Source organism: Hemicordylus capensis, chromosome 14, assembly GCF_027244095.1.
Source record: "Hemicordylus capensis ecotype Gifberg chromosome 14, rHemCap1.1.pri, whole genome shotgun sequence".
NCBI classification, from domain to species: domain Eukaryota; kingdom Metazoa; phylum Chordata; class Lepidosauria; order Squamata; family Cordylidae; genus Hemicordylus; species Hemicordylus capensis.
In genome coordinates, this window is record NC_069670.1 from 19,753,662 (window position 1) to 19,773,325 (window position 19,664).

The 19,664-nt window shown below is 47.5% G+C and overlaps 2 protein-coding genes and 1 long non-coding RNA gene across 13 annotated transcripts in view; 1 reads left to right on the forward strand and 2 right to left on the reverse strand.

Annotated features, from left to right (window-relative positions):
• The window catches only part of LOC128337305 (uncharacterized), a 50,369-nt gene that overhangs the window by 1,689 nt on the left and 29,016 nt on the right, over nt 1-19,664 (forward strand). For 10 of the 11 annotated variants that reach the window (XR_008312232.1, XR_008312233.1, XR_008312228.1 and 7 more), the window contains exons 1-3: nt 13,132-13,545; nt 15,476-15,793; nt 18,387-18,698. Coding sequence is in view for 3 of the 11 variants with exons in the window: in XM_053278114.1 (XP_053134089.1) it covers nt 15,631-15,793; nt 18,387-18,698 (475 nt within the window). In the remaining 8 variants the exon portion in view is untranslated. Of the gene's footprint in view, nt 1-13,131; nt 13,546-15,475; nt 15,794-18,386; nt 18,699-19,664 lie in introns of those variants that run through there. The other variant, XM_053278113.1, reaches the window with a different exon arrangement.
• On the reverse strand, nt 983-5,941 carry LOC128337306 (uncharacterized). The gene is made up of 3 exons (XR_008312235.1): nt 5,773-5,941; nt 3,937-3,982; nt 983-2,787 (listed from the first exon to the last, which is right to left on the reverse strand). It is a non-coding gene; the product is annotated as an uncharacterized LOC128337306 (long non-coding RNA).
• On the reverse strand, nt 6,827-12,841 carry LOC128337705 (uncharacterized). The gene is made up of 4 exons (XM_053278984.1): nt 12,786-12,841; nt 8,798-9,130; nt 7,857-8,165; nt 6,827-7,035 (listed from the first exon to the last, which is right to left on the reverse strand). The coding sequence occupies exons 1-4, from the start codon at nt 12,823-12,825 to the stop codon at nt 6,827-6,829; spliced, it is 891 nt and encodes a 296-aa protein (XP_053134959.1). The 5' UTR covers nt 12,826-12,841.

Here is a 19,664-nt window from a genome sequence, read left to right on the forward strand (position 1 = left end):
TTTCCTGTTGACTCTCACAATCCCTTCCTTTCCTCTTAGAGAGCAGGTGGAAACATCTCTCCCTCCCTCCCTCTTCATCATGTAGTTCTTTAGATTAAAGATTAGGTCTTTCCTAGCCAAAGTGTACTTCACCAATCCATCTACTTAGTATTTGGATCCTACAAGCATCTCCATGTGTCTTCTCCAAATAGCTGCAACAACTAAACTCTGCAAACCACTCTGTGACTGGAGTGGGCAGCTTCTTTAGTGCTCTGCTATTTAACTGGGAGGGTAAAAAGCACAACCCCCAATATGGGATACATTTGGGGGCAAGCAAAGCCCATGTGAGACAGCCACAAGCTCAGCAAAACTGGCTGAGAGTCGGACACCACAAATGGTCTTCTCAGAAAACACCTCACTGGCGGTCACATTTCCCTGCTAGCAAAATGAGGCCTGCAAGAGTCTGCCCCCCCTAAGTGCCACCCACAAGAAGGCAGGAAGCCGGGCACTGAGGGACGGAATGGGTGGCTTTGGTTTCTGTGGGTACCAGAACATCCCCTGTATTTGCCGCCAACTGCTGGAAAGATCGGAACAGAAAAGACCGTGGCAGGTTGCATGAGCCTCTATTTGGATGGCGTTGGAGAAATCTCCAGGAGTTGGTTTAATGAGCGGAGGCCACACCACCCATCAGGTTCAAGGTTTATTGTCACGACATGCTGGGTGCCTGCAGACCCAGGAGACTTGGCAAGAGTTCTTATATTGATTGGAAACTATGAACTGGCTCCAAGGTTCCTTTTTGCTCTTAGCAGACACGCAAGCCTGGGCAGACTCCGCTGTGCTTTGCTTCTGTGTGCTCTGCTGTAACAGAAGGGCATCTCTTACCAGAGAGAATTCTCAGTATAATACACCTTATTTCTTAGCCACTCCATAACAAATTGTTCTCCGGGCATTCAAACAGCATTCGAACATGAAAGAAAAAAGCACCACACATTAAATCATCACAACCCCGCCGCCCCCCGCAAATAAAATTGGGGGGGGCAGAAACCACAAAATACAATACAAAGCAATTTACAAGCACTTTTGAAATCAGTTGAAAAAACTGGGAAGGATTCAGTGGCGCACACCCCACTGAACACAAGTAGGCCAAGTCAAGAGGCACAAGACCTTTTCGGGAGGAATCCGAACGCCAGGGATACTCGAGAGATGGGATCAGCTTCCCTTCAAAAGACGGCCGGCTTGTGGGACTTTTTTCCACTCAGAAAAGACTGCTTCAACTTTTGGTTTTGGAGGGGGGAAAGGGAAGGGGAGGTGGGGGGAACCAGAGGTTCACCTTTGTTTGGGGCGTAATGGCGCAGAAGAGGTTTCACCACACAAAACACTTTTATTGCTCATTCAACAGCTGAGAAAGTTTCTGAAGGAACAAGAGAACTGGTCTTGTCACAGCAAGCATGAATAAAATTACCCTTTGCTAAGCAGGGTCCACCCTGGTTTGTGTTTGGATGGGACTATATGTGAGCATTTTAAGATATTCCCCTTAGGGTATGGGGCTGCTCTGGGAGGAGCATCAGAAGGTTCCAGGTTCCCTCTCAGGCAGCATCTCCAAGAAAGGGCTGGGAGAAACTCCTGAGCCTGAAACCTTGGAGAGCTGCTGCCAGTCTGTGTAGACAGTTCTGAACTAGATGGACCAAGGGTCTGACTCAGTAGAAGGCAGCTTCCTGATCCTATGTCATAACAGCAGTGGCACAAAGCTCTCGCTTGACTTGCATGGCTCTCGCCACCATTATTGGGGGTTCAGGAGTTGACCAATCAGGTGGGCCCTCAGCTGGTGGTGCGAAAACTGGCCAAACCCAGGTGCTGGCTGTCCCTGATGGTTTTTGCCTGTTTTCAAGGGAATTTTTGATATCCGTTTTAGACATTTGTTGAGACCAGAGTCCAGTACCTCTCCAGTTTTTACCACTGGCCCTCCTGACTTTGCTGGCTCCTCTGTGTCCTGATCATTGGTTGTGGGTGGAATTGAGACCCTAGAAGTGGAATTCGTATTCGTATTCGTATTCACCCAGGACTAAAAAAGTGGTAGGAGACTGTGGAGCCTATTTATGAATTACTTTGTGGGAAATGCCATATGCAGAGTCTTGCCTGATCGCCTGTGGCGAGGGAAAATGGGGCTCAGGCAACCAAACTCTGAACCCTTTATGAAATCAATCTATCAAAGTTTATTACGGTCTACGACCAGCACAACAAGGGGGGAAAAGTCCTTTATGAACTGGAAGAGAGTAGCTCTTTCTTTCCGTCTTCCCTTTCAGATCGATTATGCAGAAGTCCGTCGCAAGAACTGAAATGAGGGTCCAAGTGATGGCGAGAGTCTGCTGGTCAAATTTGATATCATTTTTTAAAGAAGGAAAGCCCCGGGGGGGGGGGAAGCAAGTGCTGGAGTTTATTTCTTTCAACTAACTGAATGTTTACGCCGGTATCAAGCATGAGGTGTTTTTTCATAGTAATGTTGATGCTTCAGTTAAACACAATGTTCCTGCATTAATGGTGGTGTCCTTGTCTTTATTTTCCAACATCTGATGACCAAGTTGTATCTTATATGCTCTGTGTGTGTGTGTTTTGCAAGGCAGTTGGGGGATGTTGGTTGCTCTGTTTTTGATCCCAACAGCCGTCCATCCATTGACTGTCCACTGGCTTGTTTTAGGTCCCTCCAATCTTGATTTATTTCCCTTGCAAGGCTCAACTCCTCTTGCTCCTTTCCTGATTCTTTGATGCAGAATCCAGCTGGGTGTAGCCATGTAACAAACACCTTCGAATCTTTTAAAAGGAAGAAAAGGAAAAGGTGGGGTGGGTGACCAGCCTGTTATTTGACAGCATACAGTTCTCGCCTGCTCTACCCTAGAGGTCTCTGGGGTATGTGGCAGGTGGCATCAAAAGAGGATGATGCCTCCTGCCACATAGGGGAGATGCCCATGTCCGTCCCTCCCCCCAGCATCCGCTTGGAGTGAGGGAGATAATGAAGACAATAGGGAGGGGTGGAGCTCAGGTGGGGGGGCATGTTCTTTGAACTCAATTGATCATCATATTAAGCTTGCTCTTTATGGCTTTTCTCCGGAAGTGCTGCAAATTATGGGCTATGAACAAGCAAAAAAACAAAGCAAAGAATATCAGATACAGAATGGCAACCGTAGGGCTCCCAAATAACTGAAAATATGGAGATTTGCCTTTAGCACCAAACCAGCCAATTATTGTCAATCTCTAATTACTCCTAAGTACCATAGAGCATTTGTGCTGGCCCCCTTTGACATATTGCCCACAGCGGTTCTGTACGGTAGATAGGGACCGGTTTCCTATTCTGAACGCTAATGCACAGGCCACAGAGGATGTGGGTCATGTTTAATTATACTGCAATTTTTATAGGGTCTCATGTGAGACCCTATAAACATCTAATGACTAACATAGTGGAATAATTTACTATGTCGTTGTATATTCGTAAAACTATATTGCTGCATGGGAGTGACACTATGTTCCTTTCTTCATGTTTCTGCCCTGGTCAAATACTGCAATACATTTTATCTATCTATCCAAGCAACTCAGAGGATCAGACAATGCTGTACAAGTGCCACCTAAGAAGAGGCATTCCCCTTCTCTCCCACACAGGAAGGAGTGCCTCTTCTAGGATGGCTCCTCCTCCAGATCTCATCGAAAACTTAAACAAGAGATTCTGTTGATTTGCATCCATAAGCAGATTTAACAATCTGATTCAATACAAAGCAATGAATTGACTAAGATTTCTTTAATCAGTCAACATGTCTAGCTCAAGCCTCCATGTACTTTTGGGTTCCTGCAGTTACTCAGAGGTTTGATTAAACTGGATTCCTGCTTAATGGAAACTGCAGGAGAAACATTCAGACATGTGTCCAAATTGCAAGTGGCCAGAAGACACTTTCCAAAGAAGAGACCTACCTATGGATTCCTTGAGGATGGAATTTCAGTGATCTTGAGCTGGTATCTTTGGGAACAAAGAGGAGAAAAGAGAAACGTGAAAAAACACGAGGTCCTCCTCCTCTTCCTCCTCCCTCTTTCCCACTGTGAGTCTGAAAATGAAAATGACTCGAGGCTGAGGATGGTGCCAAAGAACTCAAGAACTGCCCTGCTAGATCAGGCCCATCTAGCCCAGCATCCTGCCTCCAAGAGCAGCCAGCCAAGGCCTCCGGGAAGATGGCAAGCAGTGCCTGGAAGCCGACAGCCCACTCTTGCTCCAGGCCCCATTGCACCAGATGTTCAGAAGGAGGCTGCACCTCAACAGGGCATTGAAGTCCCTGCAAGGGATACCCTCCAGCTGAAGGCCCAGCTGGGAGAGAATTCCGGGAGGTGTTATGTCGCCATCCTGGCTCGGAACCATCACTAGGCCTCTTCTTCAGACAGACGCATATTTGCATAAACACCAGAAGTTCAAGTCTTTGGTTCATAGATCTGCACTACTAGTCTAAACACCCAAATTTAGCAGTTGTCGCTCCGCTCCCCAATGGAATCCTGGGAATGGGAGTTCTGTGAAGGAACTTGGGCTTGAGATGGACTCTAAGCATTCACTGGATCCCTCAATAAGGTCGTGCACACGGCCATTTGCTGCAGGTGGGGCGGATGTGGGGGCAGGGGGGGATTAATCTTTTTGCCACTCATAGGCAGCCCAAGATTTGCCAGCCCAGGAACAAGAGTAAGGGGCCTTGGTGGGGAGGGAAGCTTTTTTCCTGTGTTTTACCTTTAAAAATGCTGCTGTGTAGCGGCAAAGGCTCTGCCCGCCTCCTACACCATCACAGGAGGTGAGGTTGGGCACTGGAGGATGGCGGCGAAAGAGGTCCCTACTCAAGCCTGGCTTACTCGCAAATGACACAGAGAGGGCGATTTCGAGCCTCTGCATGCGAACTTTTTTCTTGACAGGAAAAAAGGAATTAAGTTTCCCTCCAAGATGCCACTCCCCAAGATTTGCCGCCATAGGCAGCTGCCTATACTGCCTATGTGGTAATCCGCCATTGGATGGGAGGAAGCCAAGTCTGAGCTCACCTTCCCCCCAGAGGAGCTCACTCCATGGGTGGGACGTTCTGCTTGCGTCCCACACAACCCACACTGCTCCCGGCAGCACAGATCTCTGGAGGCCAGGAAGACAAGTCTCAGCCTCCGGGAATCCCTAAATGTTCACATGGGGCACATGGGTGCCCCCATACACCGGGCACTCTAGGCACCACCTGACTCTGTGTGTCACAGAGGATCCTGGCACCGGGGTTAAGGGCATCCTCGCTCCCTTAACCCTGGCTAAAGGCCGGGGTTAAAAGGTGGGTTAGGTGGGGCAGCCGCGCCAGGATCGTTCTTGATCCTGGCACTCCACGCGAGCAGCCTAACCCAGTGTAGTTAGCAGTGCATCTGCTAACACTCCAGGCCGACCCAGTTTGTGTTCCGTGGCCTTGAATCCTTGGGGAGATGAGAGGAGTGCGTTGCTGGAGCCCATCAAGACCAGCATGTCTGGCATCCTTGGCAAGAATCGCCCAGAGCCATTTGGATGGAGACGTATATAAATGTAATTGATCAATCAGTCAATCAATCAATCAATCAATCAATAAACCTAAGAATCCATCCCAGCCCTCAGCAGGCACCAAGTGGCCCACCCGCCATTGAGTAGCCATCAGCAGGGTGGGAGTGTGCTCTGCTTTCTCTCCACTCCAGCAAAGGGGTCTGGGCCGGATCGGCTCCTGCGTGAAGAGAGACTGGGGAGGCTGGGCTTCTTCTCTCGGCTGCTCATCTCACCTGGAGTGGAAGTGCAGCCGGATCCAAAGGCAGCTCACGAGGAGCAGCAGCAGCAACGCCAACATGCTCTTGGAAGACCAGGGCAGAGTCTCCCTCCGGCATTTATTAGCGGTTCCCACAGGTGAAACTTTGAAAGGAAATGAGAGTGAAAGAGAAGAGATTCGCCTACTCAGCAATTACCACTCTTGACAGAGAACCCTACTCAGGGGCAGAGCTACCATTGAGCGATAGGGTTCAAAGAACCCGGGCCACCAAGGGGAGATGTCATGCACACATGGGCACGGCCCAATCAGTGAAGGCCCCGCCCTAGTCCTCCCAAATGCATTCCCAGCCAGCAAACTGGATGGCTGAGTGCATTTCTCCCCCACCCCCCCACTTTCTCTACACCAGGGCTTCTTAACCTTGGGCCCCCAGATGTTGCTGGACTACAACTCCCAGAATCCCCAGCCACAATGGACTTGGCTGGGGATTCTGGGAGTTGTAGTCCAGCAACATCTGGGGGCCCACGGTTAAGAAACCCCGCTCTACATCAATGGAAATGAGCTCTGGGGAGCTTGCCCAGACCCGGGCATGCCCACACAAGCATGATGTCATTGTGCACGGGACGTCACTGGTGGGGCTGCTGGCATGGTAGGACACAGGCTGCCATTTGGCTTGCTCTGCCAGTGACTCCACTCTTCTGCCTTGATCCCTTCCAACTTCAGCAGAGGGACGCAGCTCAACAAGAGAGAACCACCCATTGGCCTTATGACTGGGGCAACTGGAAGCATAGCAATAGCGGCCATTTTCAGCAAGACCGGCTGTGAGGTGGGGTGCAATGATGACCCAGGGCTGTGCAAGAGCTTGGCCTAGAAGCAAAGAAATCACAAATTCCACCCCAAGGAAAGCCAGATCCAGTGCTAGACACCCCCCCCCCCAGCACGCAGCTCTTTGGATGAGGATCAAAACCTCCCTTTGAGGGGTTAGCTCCGCTCACGAGTGCACAGTCTGACAGAAGACTGGAGTTTTTTGAGCCTAAGGTCTTCCCCAGTAGATTGGCTCTTTCATGAGAGTGCTAATCCCCAGGCGGCAAGCCACCACAGGGACAGGAGTATGGTTGGGTCTCCATGATGGTTTGGTCTCCATTACCTAGACGGGAAGGGCCAAGCCGGATCCAAAGAAAGCTCAGGAGAAGCAGCAGCAACGCCAGCAGGACCATGACAGCCAGGGGTATCTTGTAGCTTGTGCAGTTATGATCAGAGGAAGCTGTACCCACAGAGGAAGCTTGAAAAGGAAGAAAGAAAAGAGGTTTATTCACCTAGGCACGGACGCTGTTTCTTGATTTTAGGCATTGATTTGCAAGAATCTTTAGGCAAGATTTGATTTGCAGGGATCTTGATTTGATTTGATTTGATTTGCTAGATCTGATTTGATTTGACTTGACTTGCAAGAATCTTTAGGAAAGAATTGATTTGCAATAATCTTGATTTGATTTGCAAGATTTGATTTGATTTGATTTGCAAGAATCGCTAGGCAAGATTTTAGGCACTGACGCCATTTCCTGATTTTCTTGATTTATTGGGCTTGTAGTCTGCTCTCTCATCCGCTCAGAGCAACTTATGGCAGTTTACATCTGTTGAAAAACGAAGAATTTTGTCTTGCTCCCAGTTTCACTCGCTAAGTACAAGGCAGCGGGGCAGACTGCTCAGCAGACACCGAGGGGGCCATCGGAGCTATTGGGGCAGACACCATTTTTGTGCAACACCAGGCTCTTCATAAGACACAAAGCAAGAGTGCTGTTTCCTCCCAAGGAAATAGAACCTTTGAGAGTTGACAGATGCTTCCCACCAGTCAGGGAAAGGAGAGCAAAAGAGCCAATAACTTCCACTGATGAGGCTTAAATTGGGTTTTAGCCTCTCTTATGAACACCTGTGCTTTACAAATGGGGAGGAGAGGTGTTTGTAATGTACACTGGCATTCTGATCAATGCAGGTGTTACATTTGTAAGACAGGCCTGACTGAAGCAAGAGCTGTTCCGGGTCTTGTATGTTAACACGGCATACAAGGGTTTTTACAATGGTGGAATCCCAAGCAAAACTCCTCACCTGCAGGGAACGGGGCACTCTTCTTCACACTCTTGCTGGAAGAGTTGAACCGGACTTCACAGGTGTAGAGCTTCCTGCTGTTCTGAGAGTCCACCATGGGGACGGAAAGCAGACTGATGAAGGTTAAGGAGCCGCTGCTGTTTTTCACCAAAAGCACCCGTCCCTCTTGCTGGAGATCTCCAGAGATATTCCAGGACACCTGGACCAAGTTGGATGCTCCATGGACCACGCAAGCGAGATGGCTGCTGTGCAGAGACTTAGATGCTGAAGGGAGCAAAAGCATCACCCAGGTGCTCGGGGTGTAACTGTCTGAGGAGGAAAAGGAAGCAGAGAGTTCAGAAAGGGAGGCTTCCCTGGTTCAGATACAACCAAGTTTCTGAACTTAGTTGTGGTGGTGCTGCCATTTTCCAGCTTTGCTCCAGGAACAGAGGGGAATCAGAGGATCATGGGACACCCCGCCCCACCATCTAGTAAGAGAGAAGCAGTGAGTTTGCATTGGGCCTCTGGGAAGGCCAGGGCTGAGCAGCTGGGGCCATAATAGGCCCTCCAGGGGCCTCTTGCTCAGTATTTGCCTGACCAGGGCAACCTTTGGTATTTGCCATGCATATTAAAACCACATAAAAACCAGTGGCTAGAAGTATGTGTGAGAACTGCCTGCCATGGAGAAGGAAATCCCTAGAATCCATATACTCTGGGAATAATACAGCATTGCCAAAGCTATGCAGCTCCGAAGCGGGTCAATTCCCTGGTGCTGAAGACTGTTGAAGGCTTAAATATGTCGTTCAAATTACCACTGCAAAGCTTCACCTTGCAAAGGGGACAATTCATGCTTCCTACCACAAGACTGATTCTCCACCCCAGTGCAATAGTCAGATATACATTTAAGACTGAAATAGAATATGTTTAAACTTGCCATTGATAGCTTCGCCCTGATTCCTTACCTCCGACAATCAGGGAAGTCCCATTGCTGAAAGACATTGTTGAAAAATCGAGCTGTCTGCTACAGAAATAGAGACCAGAATCAGTCTTTTGAGGATGGGAGATTTCCAGCATCACCTTCTGTCCTTTCGCTTTGCAAACAAATTTACCAGACGTCTTGTCACAGCCATTCTCAGTTAAACGTGTTATTTCACCATCTCGTCTTCTGTACCAACTGAATGAAATTCCTTTGTCATCAATAACATCTGTAGAAGTGCACGAGATCTCAGCTGTGCCCCCAGTATCCACAAACAGGAGCCTCTCGGTCTGATATAGTAATAACTGGGCATGTAACACTGAGGAGATAAACAGAGAAGGACCATATTTCACCCCTCAACATCTCCTACCATGAAAAGTCTTTAGAAAGCAAGGTCATCCCTGTCTGGGAATTCCTACATTTTGTCAAGTTCCCAGTAATGGAAACATGAGAAACAATGCACAGTTAAGAAACGTGCCAAATATTTCATGTAAGTTACAGCATAGTTCTTCTAAGAGGGCATTTAAATGCAGCCAGTTTCTCAGATACAAAGCACTAAGATTGAGGTTAAAGTGATGAGAAATTGTCTAATACAGGCTCATCAGTAATCAATAAGTGTATAAAGTTGATCCAGGCTTCCAACAAGAGTGTAAGGCCGATAAGCCAGAATGAAGTTGCTGTTCAAGTCAAAAAGATGTGAGGTTCTCAGCCAAAGAGATAGTAAATACAAAGGATGCCTCTGAGAACCAAACAGTGCCTCATTGAGTTGGCACCTTGTGAATACATCTGTTTATTCACCCAGGTCGATAAGAACTAAGCCAAGGAGAAGAACAACAGTAGGTGCCAAGTTTGGCTGGCAATGTGTGAATACATCATCATCATCATCATCATCATCTCTTCAATTTCTATACCGCTCCTCCAAAAATGGCTCAGGGCAGTTTACACAGAGCAAAACAAATGAACAAGATGGATCCCTGTACCAAAGGGCTCACAATCTAAAAAGAAACTTAAGATAGATACCAGCAACAGTCACTGGAGGTACTATGCTGGGGGTGGATAGGGCCAGTTACTCTCCCCCTGCTAAATAAAGAGAATCACCATGTTAAGATTCCCTTTGCCAAGTTAGCAGGGGTTAGTACATCTATTTACATCTATTTTAAAAATACATCTATTTTTATGACAAAGATATGTATGGAGAGCTGGTCTGATTTGTTTTTGATTTGCTTGATTGTATGTAACCTATAAAACTCTGGAGCAAGACAACTTCAGTGCACAGGGCAATCCAGATTCTTGGCTTGTGCGGTGACTTCATGGCTATGAATAAAGACTAATCACACACACCCTTGTTGTTCTACAATTTCTGGCAAACCTTTGTTGAACAGGAAGCCTTTTTTGAGGGAACCTGGTCAATCCTTTTGGGTCAGTACTGGATCAGGAAGAGAAGACAAGGTTCCAGAAGAATTCCCGCTACGAAAGTCCATGAAAAGGGATTACCTTGACAGAACATAATGAAGCCGATGGCCAGCAGCCAGAGGTACATTTTGGACATTATATGGTTTGACTCCGTATAAGTGCTACATCAGTGTCTCCTCATGTAACATTTTTAGTGCAATCCTACGCATGTTCACTCAAAAGAATTTCCACTGAGTTCAATCCGATTTCCTCCCAGGTAAGGGTATGTATTGCAACCTGTGTATGTTTTCTCTCCACTTAGTTTAGCACTGCAAGAGTTTCTTTGCTTTGCTGTTCAACAGCTGACTCAAAGGGAGATACAGTCTGAACAGCAAATTTGTGTGGTGATGCAAATGGCCTCCCCACATGCACAGAGCCCCGAATCGAGCTCCCGATGGCCCAAGCTGATGGGGGGGAGGGCTGCCCCTAGGGGAGTGCCTAGGGGAGCCACCACCAGCCCGCTGCCACTACGGTGTGTGACGTTACTGCCTGCCCCCCAATCACCCTTTTCCAAACTAGTAGGCTCCCCTGATCCTTAAAGGATCTCTTTGCAAGCATCCCCAAACTGGGTTGAACCAGGTTGATCCGAACTGGGCCCAGTTCAGCTCGACCTCAGACCAGCTCGACCTCAAACCCTTTTAAGAGTTCAGTTTGAGCTCAAACCAGTCAAACCATTCTGGTTCAACTCGAAGCCCAGTTCGAGTCGAACCAGTTCACACACCCCTAGATACAGAAACACCACAACAGTGGTCACAGATGCTAGCATCTCCTGTACATATTTACTGCAAGATTCCAGATGGATCTCATGCATGAAGTGTAACCAGGTACAAGCAGGACCAAGGCAACTGCCTACAAAACTAAGTGCGAAATCCCAAAAAATAAAGTGCCATGCTAAATATCCAGTATCAGAAGGAAGCCATGCAAGTCAAGGGGGTGATCTGATCCTCAGCAAAGTGCAAAGAAATGTCTCCAGAGTTCACCACTGTGCCACAGGCAACAGTGTGGAATTCAGAATCCAGAGCGGGTTCGACTGATTGTCACAGGTGAGTGTTGATCACCTTACTATATCTCCTACCCAAGTGCAAACTAACAAACACTCTTTCTAGCAACATGCTCCTCAGATGCCATCTTTGCTCACTTTATGTTCAGCTAACTGTGTTTTACCAGAGCTTGTGCTCCTTTTGGTTCTTTGCAACTGGACAAAAACTCCTTTACACAAGGAATTTCCTCATTTTTTCTCACTTTCTTTACTTTGTTGGTTAAAAACATAAGAACAGCCCTGCTGGATCAGGCCCAAGGAGGCCTATCCAGTCCAGCATCCTGTTTCCCACAGTGGCCTACCAGATGCCTCTGAGAAGCCCACAGGCCAGACGTGAAGGCATGCTCACTCTCCTGCTGTTGCTCCCTTACAACTGGTATTCAGAGGCATCTTGCCTCTAAGGCTGGAAGTGGCCTATAGCCACCAGACTAGTAGCCCTTGATAGACCTGTCCTCCGTGAATTTGTCTAAGCTCCTTTTAAAGCCATTCAAGCTGGTGGCCATCACCACATCCCATGGCAAAGAATTCCATAGATAAGGGTTTCTGAACCTTGGGCCCCCAGATGTTGATGGACTACAACTCCCATCATCCCCAGCCATGTCCATTGTGGCTGGGTATGATGGGATTTGTAGTCCATCAACATCTGGGGGCCCAAGGTTAAGAAACCCTGCCATAGAGTAATTGTGCGCTGTGTGAAAAAGTACTTTCTTTTGTCGGTCCTAAATTTCCCAACCTTCAGTTTCATGAGATGATCTCTGGTTCTAGTGTTGCGAGAGAGGGAGAGAGATTTCTCTCTGGGTTAGAACAGGCGTGGTTAACCATGCTGGCATCCCCTAGGACCTGTTTGTAGCGTTTAAAATCTGTGGTGTGTGTTCTCTCTCAGCTTCTCTTATCACGGTTTTAAATAACTGCCAAGCGTCCTGAAGAGATCTGATCCTATTGATTCCCCTTTCCCCTTCCTTTTAACTGAGCCCCTTCGTGTTGCAAAGTTTCCTCATTCCCCATTCATTCAATAAACGGTGGCTGGGGATGATGGGAGTTGTAGTTGGAGCTGGAGGGCCAAGTTTGCCCACCCCTGTTCTAGACCAGGACTGGAAGACTGAATGCAACAAATATTTATATACCACTTTTCAAAAAAAGTTCCCAAAGTGGTTTACATAGACAGAAATAAATACATCTAAATAAATAAATGAAATGGCTCCAGGAGCTGCTGTCATCTGCAGAAGATGCATCATCTGACTCAAACCTCCGACTCATCAATGAAGCCTCCGATACAAGCCTTTGACTCACCATCCACTTCAGCTGCAGAAGACGGCACTGTGTGTAGGAGGGACATCATCCGACTCAAGCAACCAAAACACCCTCATCTGCTCCTGCCAAGTGTTTTATCTAAATCACAGCCAACTTCTCCCAAGTTGTCAGATTGCAGAAGAATTCAATGATCCTAATTTCCAGAGGCAGGTTAAAGCAAAAGAAATCTTACCTGGGGAGGACAAGAGGAGATACTTGGCCAGCAACCACATCCCAGAAGAAATAGTCTGCTCCTAGCATCAACAACCTGCAGGTTCAAATGAGAGGGTTTGGCCTCTGATGCCCATTTCTTGTCAAGAAGCACCTCCCTGTGGTCAGAGGTGCAGTGTGTGTGCCAGCAAGGCCAATGAGGTTCCAGTCCTAGGCAACCACAGAGCGGGAATCAGCCCCCAGCATTTCACAGAACTCCTCGCACTGTTTTGTTATCAGAGACCAGCCATCACAAGAGTGCAGGTGACTCTGCTTCAGCTGGATTAGTTGTGATTTCCAAGTCTTGGGTTTTCTGCTCCTTTTCTTCATCATCCCCTCCTGTATTTGCAGGTTTTGTGTGCCACTAAAGGATAGCTCATCCGTTAATCTGGTTTTAGGCATCAGAAAAGCACAGATTTTCAATTTTGGGATGCCAAGTTAAGTACTGTAAATTAAGCATTTTTAAGTAGATTAAGTATATTTTGACGAAGAATTGGGAAGGATTGTATCGTATCTCTCTGCTTGCATGATTTGAAAGAGAAGCTACTGAGGAGGCTTCCAAAGGTCCTCGTTTGTGCAAGACAGTATTTTTGTATGCATAGAAATTGGGAAAAGACAGACATCACAGCACACTGAACTAAGAAGAGATCTTTCAGTCAGCCAGACTGCGTCAGAGTTCAGAAGCTGAAGGGGCTACGTGATGTGTGCCCACTTGCTTGGGATTCTTCTCCTTTTTCTGCACAGTAAGTATTCTGCAGTGCAGTCCTAACCATGTTTACTCAGAAGTAAGGTCCTCAGAAACTAATAGGACTTACTTTCAAGTAAGTGTGCTCTCTACAACACAACCCTATGCATCCTTAGAAGTACTCTACCCTAATACTATCCTTCCAGATTAGAGAAATACAAACACGTTCAGTTGAATAGGTCACTGAACCTTCTTTTCATATTATAATGTACATAGGAAGCTGCCATATACTGAGTCAGACCATTGGCCTATCTAGCTCAGTATTGTCTTCACAGACTGGCAGCGGCTTCTCTGAGGTTGCAGGCAGGCTGTACCTTTTCATATTATGATGATTAGCATAAGGATTAATGTTATGAAGTTCAGATTATGAAGTTCAAAGTGTTTCGGATATATTATTTCTATAAGTAAATTAGATTCTCTTACTTAACAAGAGCCACCTAATGGCACAGCGGGAAGCAACTTGCCTAGAGAGCAAAGAGGTTGTCAGTTCGAATCCCCGCTGGTATGTTTCCCAGACTATGGGAAGCACCTATATCAGGCAGCAGTGATATAGGAAGGTGCTGAAAGCCATCATCTCATACTGTGAGGGAGGAGGCAATGGTCAACCCATCCTGGATTCTACCAAGAAAACCATATGGCTCTGTGGTTGCCAGGAGTTGACTACTCGACGGCACAACCTTTCCTTTCTTTCACTAAACAAGGAATTAATAATTTGTGAAACCAAGTTTCTGTGAAGCCAAAGGTTGTCATGAATGACTCTTGGGTGTAGATTTCCCTCACAGTTTAACAAGTTTACATATATTTGTTTTCCGTTTTTGGTATCTTGTGATCTGAAAAACTTTCAGTTGAGAGTGAATTCCAAAGAAATGGAATCAAGCTTTCTGACAAGGCATTCAGTGTACAAACTGGGGTGTTAGGAAATGATCTATGAGACCTTTTTGTTGTGGTTTGGGAAGACATGTTTGGCATCCTTTCCCCAAGATTTGGTCCCCATTCTTTATCTTAAGCTTTTTCTGCACAACAGCCCTGTGAGGCTGACCTTTAATAATCCTGTGACAGAGGATGTGAGTGACGGGGTGACTTTCCGTGGTTTCTCAGAGGCTCGATGGTAGAGTTCAAATCAATATCCATTATTAGCGGTGACAATTCTGCATCTCTGCCATGTGCTCTTCAGTGAGGCAGGGAGGCGAGCTGGTCCTGTGGTAGCAAGCATGAATTTGCTAAGCAGGGTCCACCCTGGTTTGCATTTGAATGAGAGACTACATGTGTGAGCACTGTAAGAGCCCTTAAGAGATGGAGCCGCTCTGGGAAGAGCATCTAGATTCTAAGTTCCCTCTCTAGCTTCTCCAAGACAGGGCCGAGAGAGATTCATGCCTGCAACCTTGGAGAAGCCGCTGCCAGTCTGTGTAGACAATACTGAGCAAGATGGACCAAAAGTCTGACTCAGTATACGGCAGCTCCCTATGTTCCTATATCTCTGTATTCAAGAAAGGTGAACAAATCTGGCTGATGTGTGCAAAGATCTCAGGGTCGGTGGGCTGGGTGGCGGGGGGGCAACCCATGCTTTTTAAAATCATTTTTGAAAATGTGCCTTTACTTTGAACTGCATGAAATGACAAAATTGTCTTCGTAAATATTAAACGGTATGGTTCAGGCACGGAGGCTGCCGCCCAGTGTATGGCTCAGCACTGCATGGCATGGCTGTAGATGCCAACAGAGAAATCAGGCACACACACACCCTGCAGGATTTCCCAGCACCGCTAGCAGGCAGCCAGGCAGTCTGCATGGGCTGTACCAGTCCCAGGCTCACCCACACGGTGGCAGGGATAACACACTCTCATGAACGCATCATGTAATCTGCAGAGATGTTTTCCCTCCACTTAGTTTTGCACTAGATCACTCGGGAGTTTCTTTGCTTTCCTTTACAGCTGCTCATTCACAGGGAGGCACAGAAATACCACAGCAGTTGACCCAGGTGTAGGCATCTCCTGGAGAGACCAGAAATATCACCTGTGACCTTCCAGATGGAGATGCTGTGTGGAAAACGACGTGGTACAAAGAGGAGCAGGACAGAAGCCTGCGCATGATTGAACCAAGTTACAACGAGAGAACAGCAGGAGCAAAGGTCCGTAAAGCTATTCTGACCCTCAGGAATATACAAAGAAAACTCTCTGGGATTTATTATTGTGCCACAACCATCAATAAAGCATTCAGAATCCTGAGCGGGACGAGGCTCATCATCAGAGGTGAGCAGCCCGGCACGTTTGGGAAATGGTGGTTGTTTGTTGTTGAATGTCTCTCCTACTCAACTGCAGACCTGCTCCAGACAGCTTGCAAGTGCCACCCACCCCACAAATTAAAACACAAAAGATTAGATGAAGTCACAATAAAGCCTCAAACAATAATCAGCCAAACAATTCAATCAAAGAGGAGGGTGCAATCATGGGAAAGCAGGCTTTGAATTAGTCCTCTGCACACCTTCAGTGGCGCAGCGGGGAAATGCTTGACTAACAAGCAGAAGGTTGCCAGTTTGAATCCCTGCTGGGACTATATCGGGCAGCAGCAATATAGGAAGATGCTGAAAGGCAACATCTCACACTGCGCGGGAGGAGGCCATGGTCAACTCCTCCTACCAAAGACAACCACAGGGCTCTGCGGTTGCCAGGAGTCGAAATCGACTTGACGGAACACTTTACCTTTACACAAAGCAAGCTAATGCTCTACAGGAGGCCTTTAAAATAAATGAGTATATATTTTTTAAATTCCTGTTTCTCCCAAGGCAAAATGACAGAGTGAGGTGGTCTCTGTGACTGGAGAGAGGGCCTTTCCGATGGCGGCACCATGCTTGTGAAATACCCTCAAACAACAGGAAACTGCCTCCTGCAGAGTCAGACCCTGGGTCAGTCTAGCTGAGTATAGCCTGCTCTGACTGGCAGCATTTTTAGGCAGGGGTCTTTCCCAGGCCTACCTAGAGGACTGAACTAGGGACTTCTGCATGGAAGGCAGGTACACTGCCATTGAACGATGTCCCCATTCTGGCTCTCCCTATTGAGACTATTTGCCTGGCGGCTCCAGGAATTAGATTTAGATGCCAGGTTCAGGTTGTCCTCATCACCCAACCATGTATGGAACAATTGCTGCTTCCTTGTGCCGCTCTTGGCTTCTTCGAACAAAGGCTTCTGCAAGAGCTTGTACCAGAGTATGCGCAGAACTCTGAAGAGGATATTCTGTGGTGGTTTTCTGGATTCTGGCTTGTGTGAGGGGCGGCACCAGTGGAAGACCCACACTGGATTTCATCTCACATTTCTTGCGTAAGATCCTAGGAACATATGAAGCTGCCATATACCGAGTCAGACCATTGGTCTATCTAGCTCAGTATTGTCTTTACAGACTGGCAGCGGCTTCTCCAAGGATGCAAGCAGGAGTCTCTCTCAGCCCTATCTGGGAGATGCTGCCAGGGAGGGAACTTGGGACCTTCTGCTCTTCCCAGAGCAGCTCCATCCCCTGAGGGGAATATCTTCCATTGCTCACATTTCTAGTCTCCCTTTATATGCAACCAGGGCAGACCCTGCTTAGCTAAGGGGACAAGTCATGCTTGCTACCACCAGCCCAGCCCTCTTCTCTTAGTGCAAAAGTAAAGCAGGCAGCAACCTTCAAGGGCAACCAGTGCCCGGGGTTGGCCAGTTAGGGCACCACCAGCTGAGGGCCTACCTGATTGGGCCAACTCCTGAACCCCCAAGAACAGTGGCAAGAGCCATGCAGGCAGAGGCGTATCTAGGGAAAAGAGCGCCTGGGGCAAGCACTGAAATTGTGCCCCCTGTCCAAACATCTGACACCCATCTTTCAGATAACTTTACCATAATATCAGCTCAAAAATACAAGTTCAGACACTTTCAGGAGAAACAGGTTGTAAGCAACACACACATGCATACACATACACATAACCGCGCATGTGGCACATATGTGCCAGTCGCCTTCCCAAGGAAACGCAGCACATCCGTGTGCTAGGTGTGCCTCCATAGAGCTAAGCAGTGAAAGCTCTCTTGAGCAAATGCTCTGCCACCTCAGCACCCCTCATGACAGGTTGTTGCCTCCAAGAAATCGAGGGGTGGGTTGTTTTCTGTCCAGACAGCTTTTGCCTTAAAGGGAGATGGTTGCAATGGGACATCCTGGGGGCCCCAAACAATCTGAAATTATCCAGCAGCTTACAGTAGGCTTGTATCCAGCAGCCTGATCAGGAAGAAGGTGGAAGTTGCAACTAGCCACAGAACAGCAAAACAGTGTGATATTCAGTTTGTTTTGTGTGTGTTTTAAGCACCACACAAGTTAAAGGCAGGAGTCTCTCTCAGCCCTGTCTTGGAGATGCTGCCAGGGAGGGAACTGGGAACCTTCTGATGCTCTTCCCATCCCTTAGGGTAAATATCTCTCAGTGCTCACACATGTCTCCCATTCAAATGCAAACCAGGGCATTTTGCTTAGCAAAGGAGACAATTCATGCTTGCTACCACAAGACCAGCTCCTCCCTTAAGTCTGGCATCCCAACTTTAAATGGGAATCTGGTGTCACTGCAAGGGTTTCAGGGGATGTTCCCGCTGACCTGTGTGAAGGAGGGGGGTTGCCCAGCAATTAACTTGGGAGGGGTGCCCTGTGCAGTTGGACCTGGGTGCCGCATAGGGCTTCCTCTTGAATCCTAGCATCAGCTTTGCTTTCATGAGTGCAAGACACCTTTTTCTCATGCCGAAGGGTATTTTTGACCAACCTACCCACCAAATCTAAGAAACAAGGTCTGAGAACAACCTACCATACCATTTCTGATCATCTTTCTCAACACTCTTTTAGGAACCCCTAGCCTCTCCATCCTGGCACCGTCCTCCTTGACGGGGGCTCCGCTTATTCACAGTATCCCCCTACTCTGCCTCGTCTTTGATGCACACCTTGACTGGGGTGAAATCTCCTGGAATATTGGTGGGGAGACATCTCGGGACCAGAAGGACGCTGACATGGTCGATGGAGAAGGAGTCTTCAGCATCTGGAGTTTGAAGCTGATGCCTCCAGAGTTATGGACCCAAGGGATGTCTTACTCCTGCTCCATCCAAGAAAACAGAAACATCAGTGCTGTGCTGTCCACACAGACAGTGTCCACAAACACAGGTACAGGATGATGGAGTCCCGCATCTGTGGGGGAATTTATATTGGCAAAACCCTATCATCATGGGTAGGTTGGGGCTACTGTTTTCCACTTGTGCAGAATGGGAGCCAATGACCAGCTGAACACAGGCTTTGTGGGAAATGGAGGTTTGAAAGGGAATGCGGAGGAAGAGAGAGCTCTTTCATTATTCTGGGATGCAGCACCCAACATTAAAGAACAGCAAGGGAGAGAGAGAGAGGGCAAAGTTACATCAGGAAGGTAGTGGGTTTCAGATGGGTGAGGGTGTTGAGCATGGAGGAGTAAAGGTCATTGACAGGGCTATATTGGGAAGATCATTGGATGAAGGTTGTTGAAGGTTATTGAATTTATTGGGAAGGCCATTAGTCATTGAGTGAAGGTCATTGAAGGTCAATGAGTATATTGGAGATGCCATTGAAGGTCGTTGAGTGAAGGTCAATGAGTATTTTGGGAAGGCCAGTGAAGGTCATTGATTATATTGGGAAGCCATGGAAAGTCATTGAGTGAAGGTCATTGAAGGTCAATGAGTATATTGGGATGACAATTGGAGATCACTGAGTATATTGGGAAGGTCATTGAGTGAAGGTCATTGACAGGGGTATATTGGGACAGGAAAGGAAAATTGGGGGAAAGGCCACAGGGAACGTGGAATTTAAGGACTAGGAGCTTTTGCTATATGCAGAACTGTCTAGGAAACCACCCTGGGGAGTTAAGGAGCAGGAAGAAAAAGTGCAACGAACAATGAGATATATGAATGCTTTCTGCAGCAGAAGTCTAGATACAGGTGTCTAGATACAGAAGTCTAGATACAAGAAAATGAGGCACCATGGAAGGCCAGAGAAGGTAAAGCATCTCCCTCATGCTTCCTAAAGGCACTCATCCTTTCACAGGACAGGAAGCACTTTGGTCAAGAGGTTTCAGCCACAACCAAATAAAAACACTTTGATTTT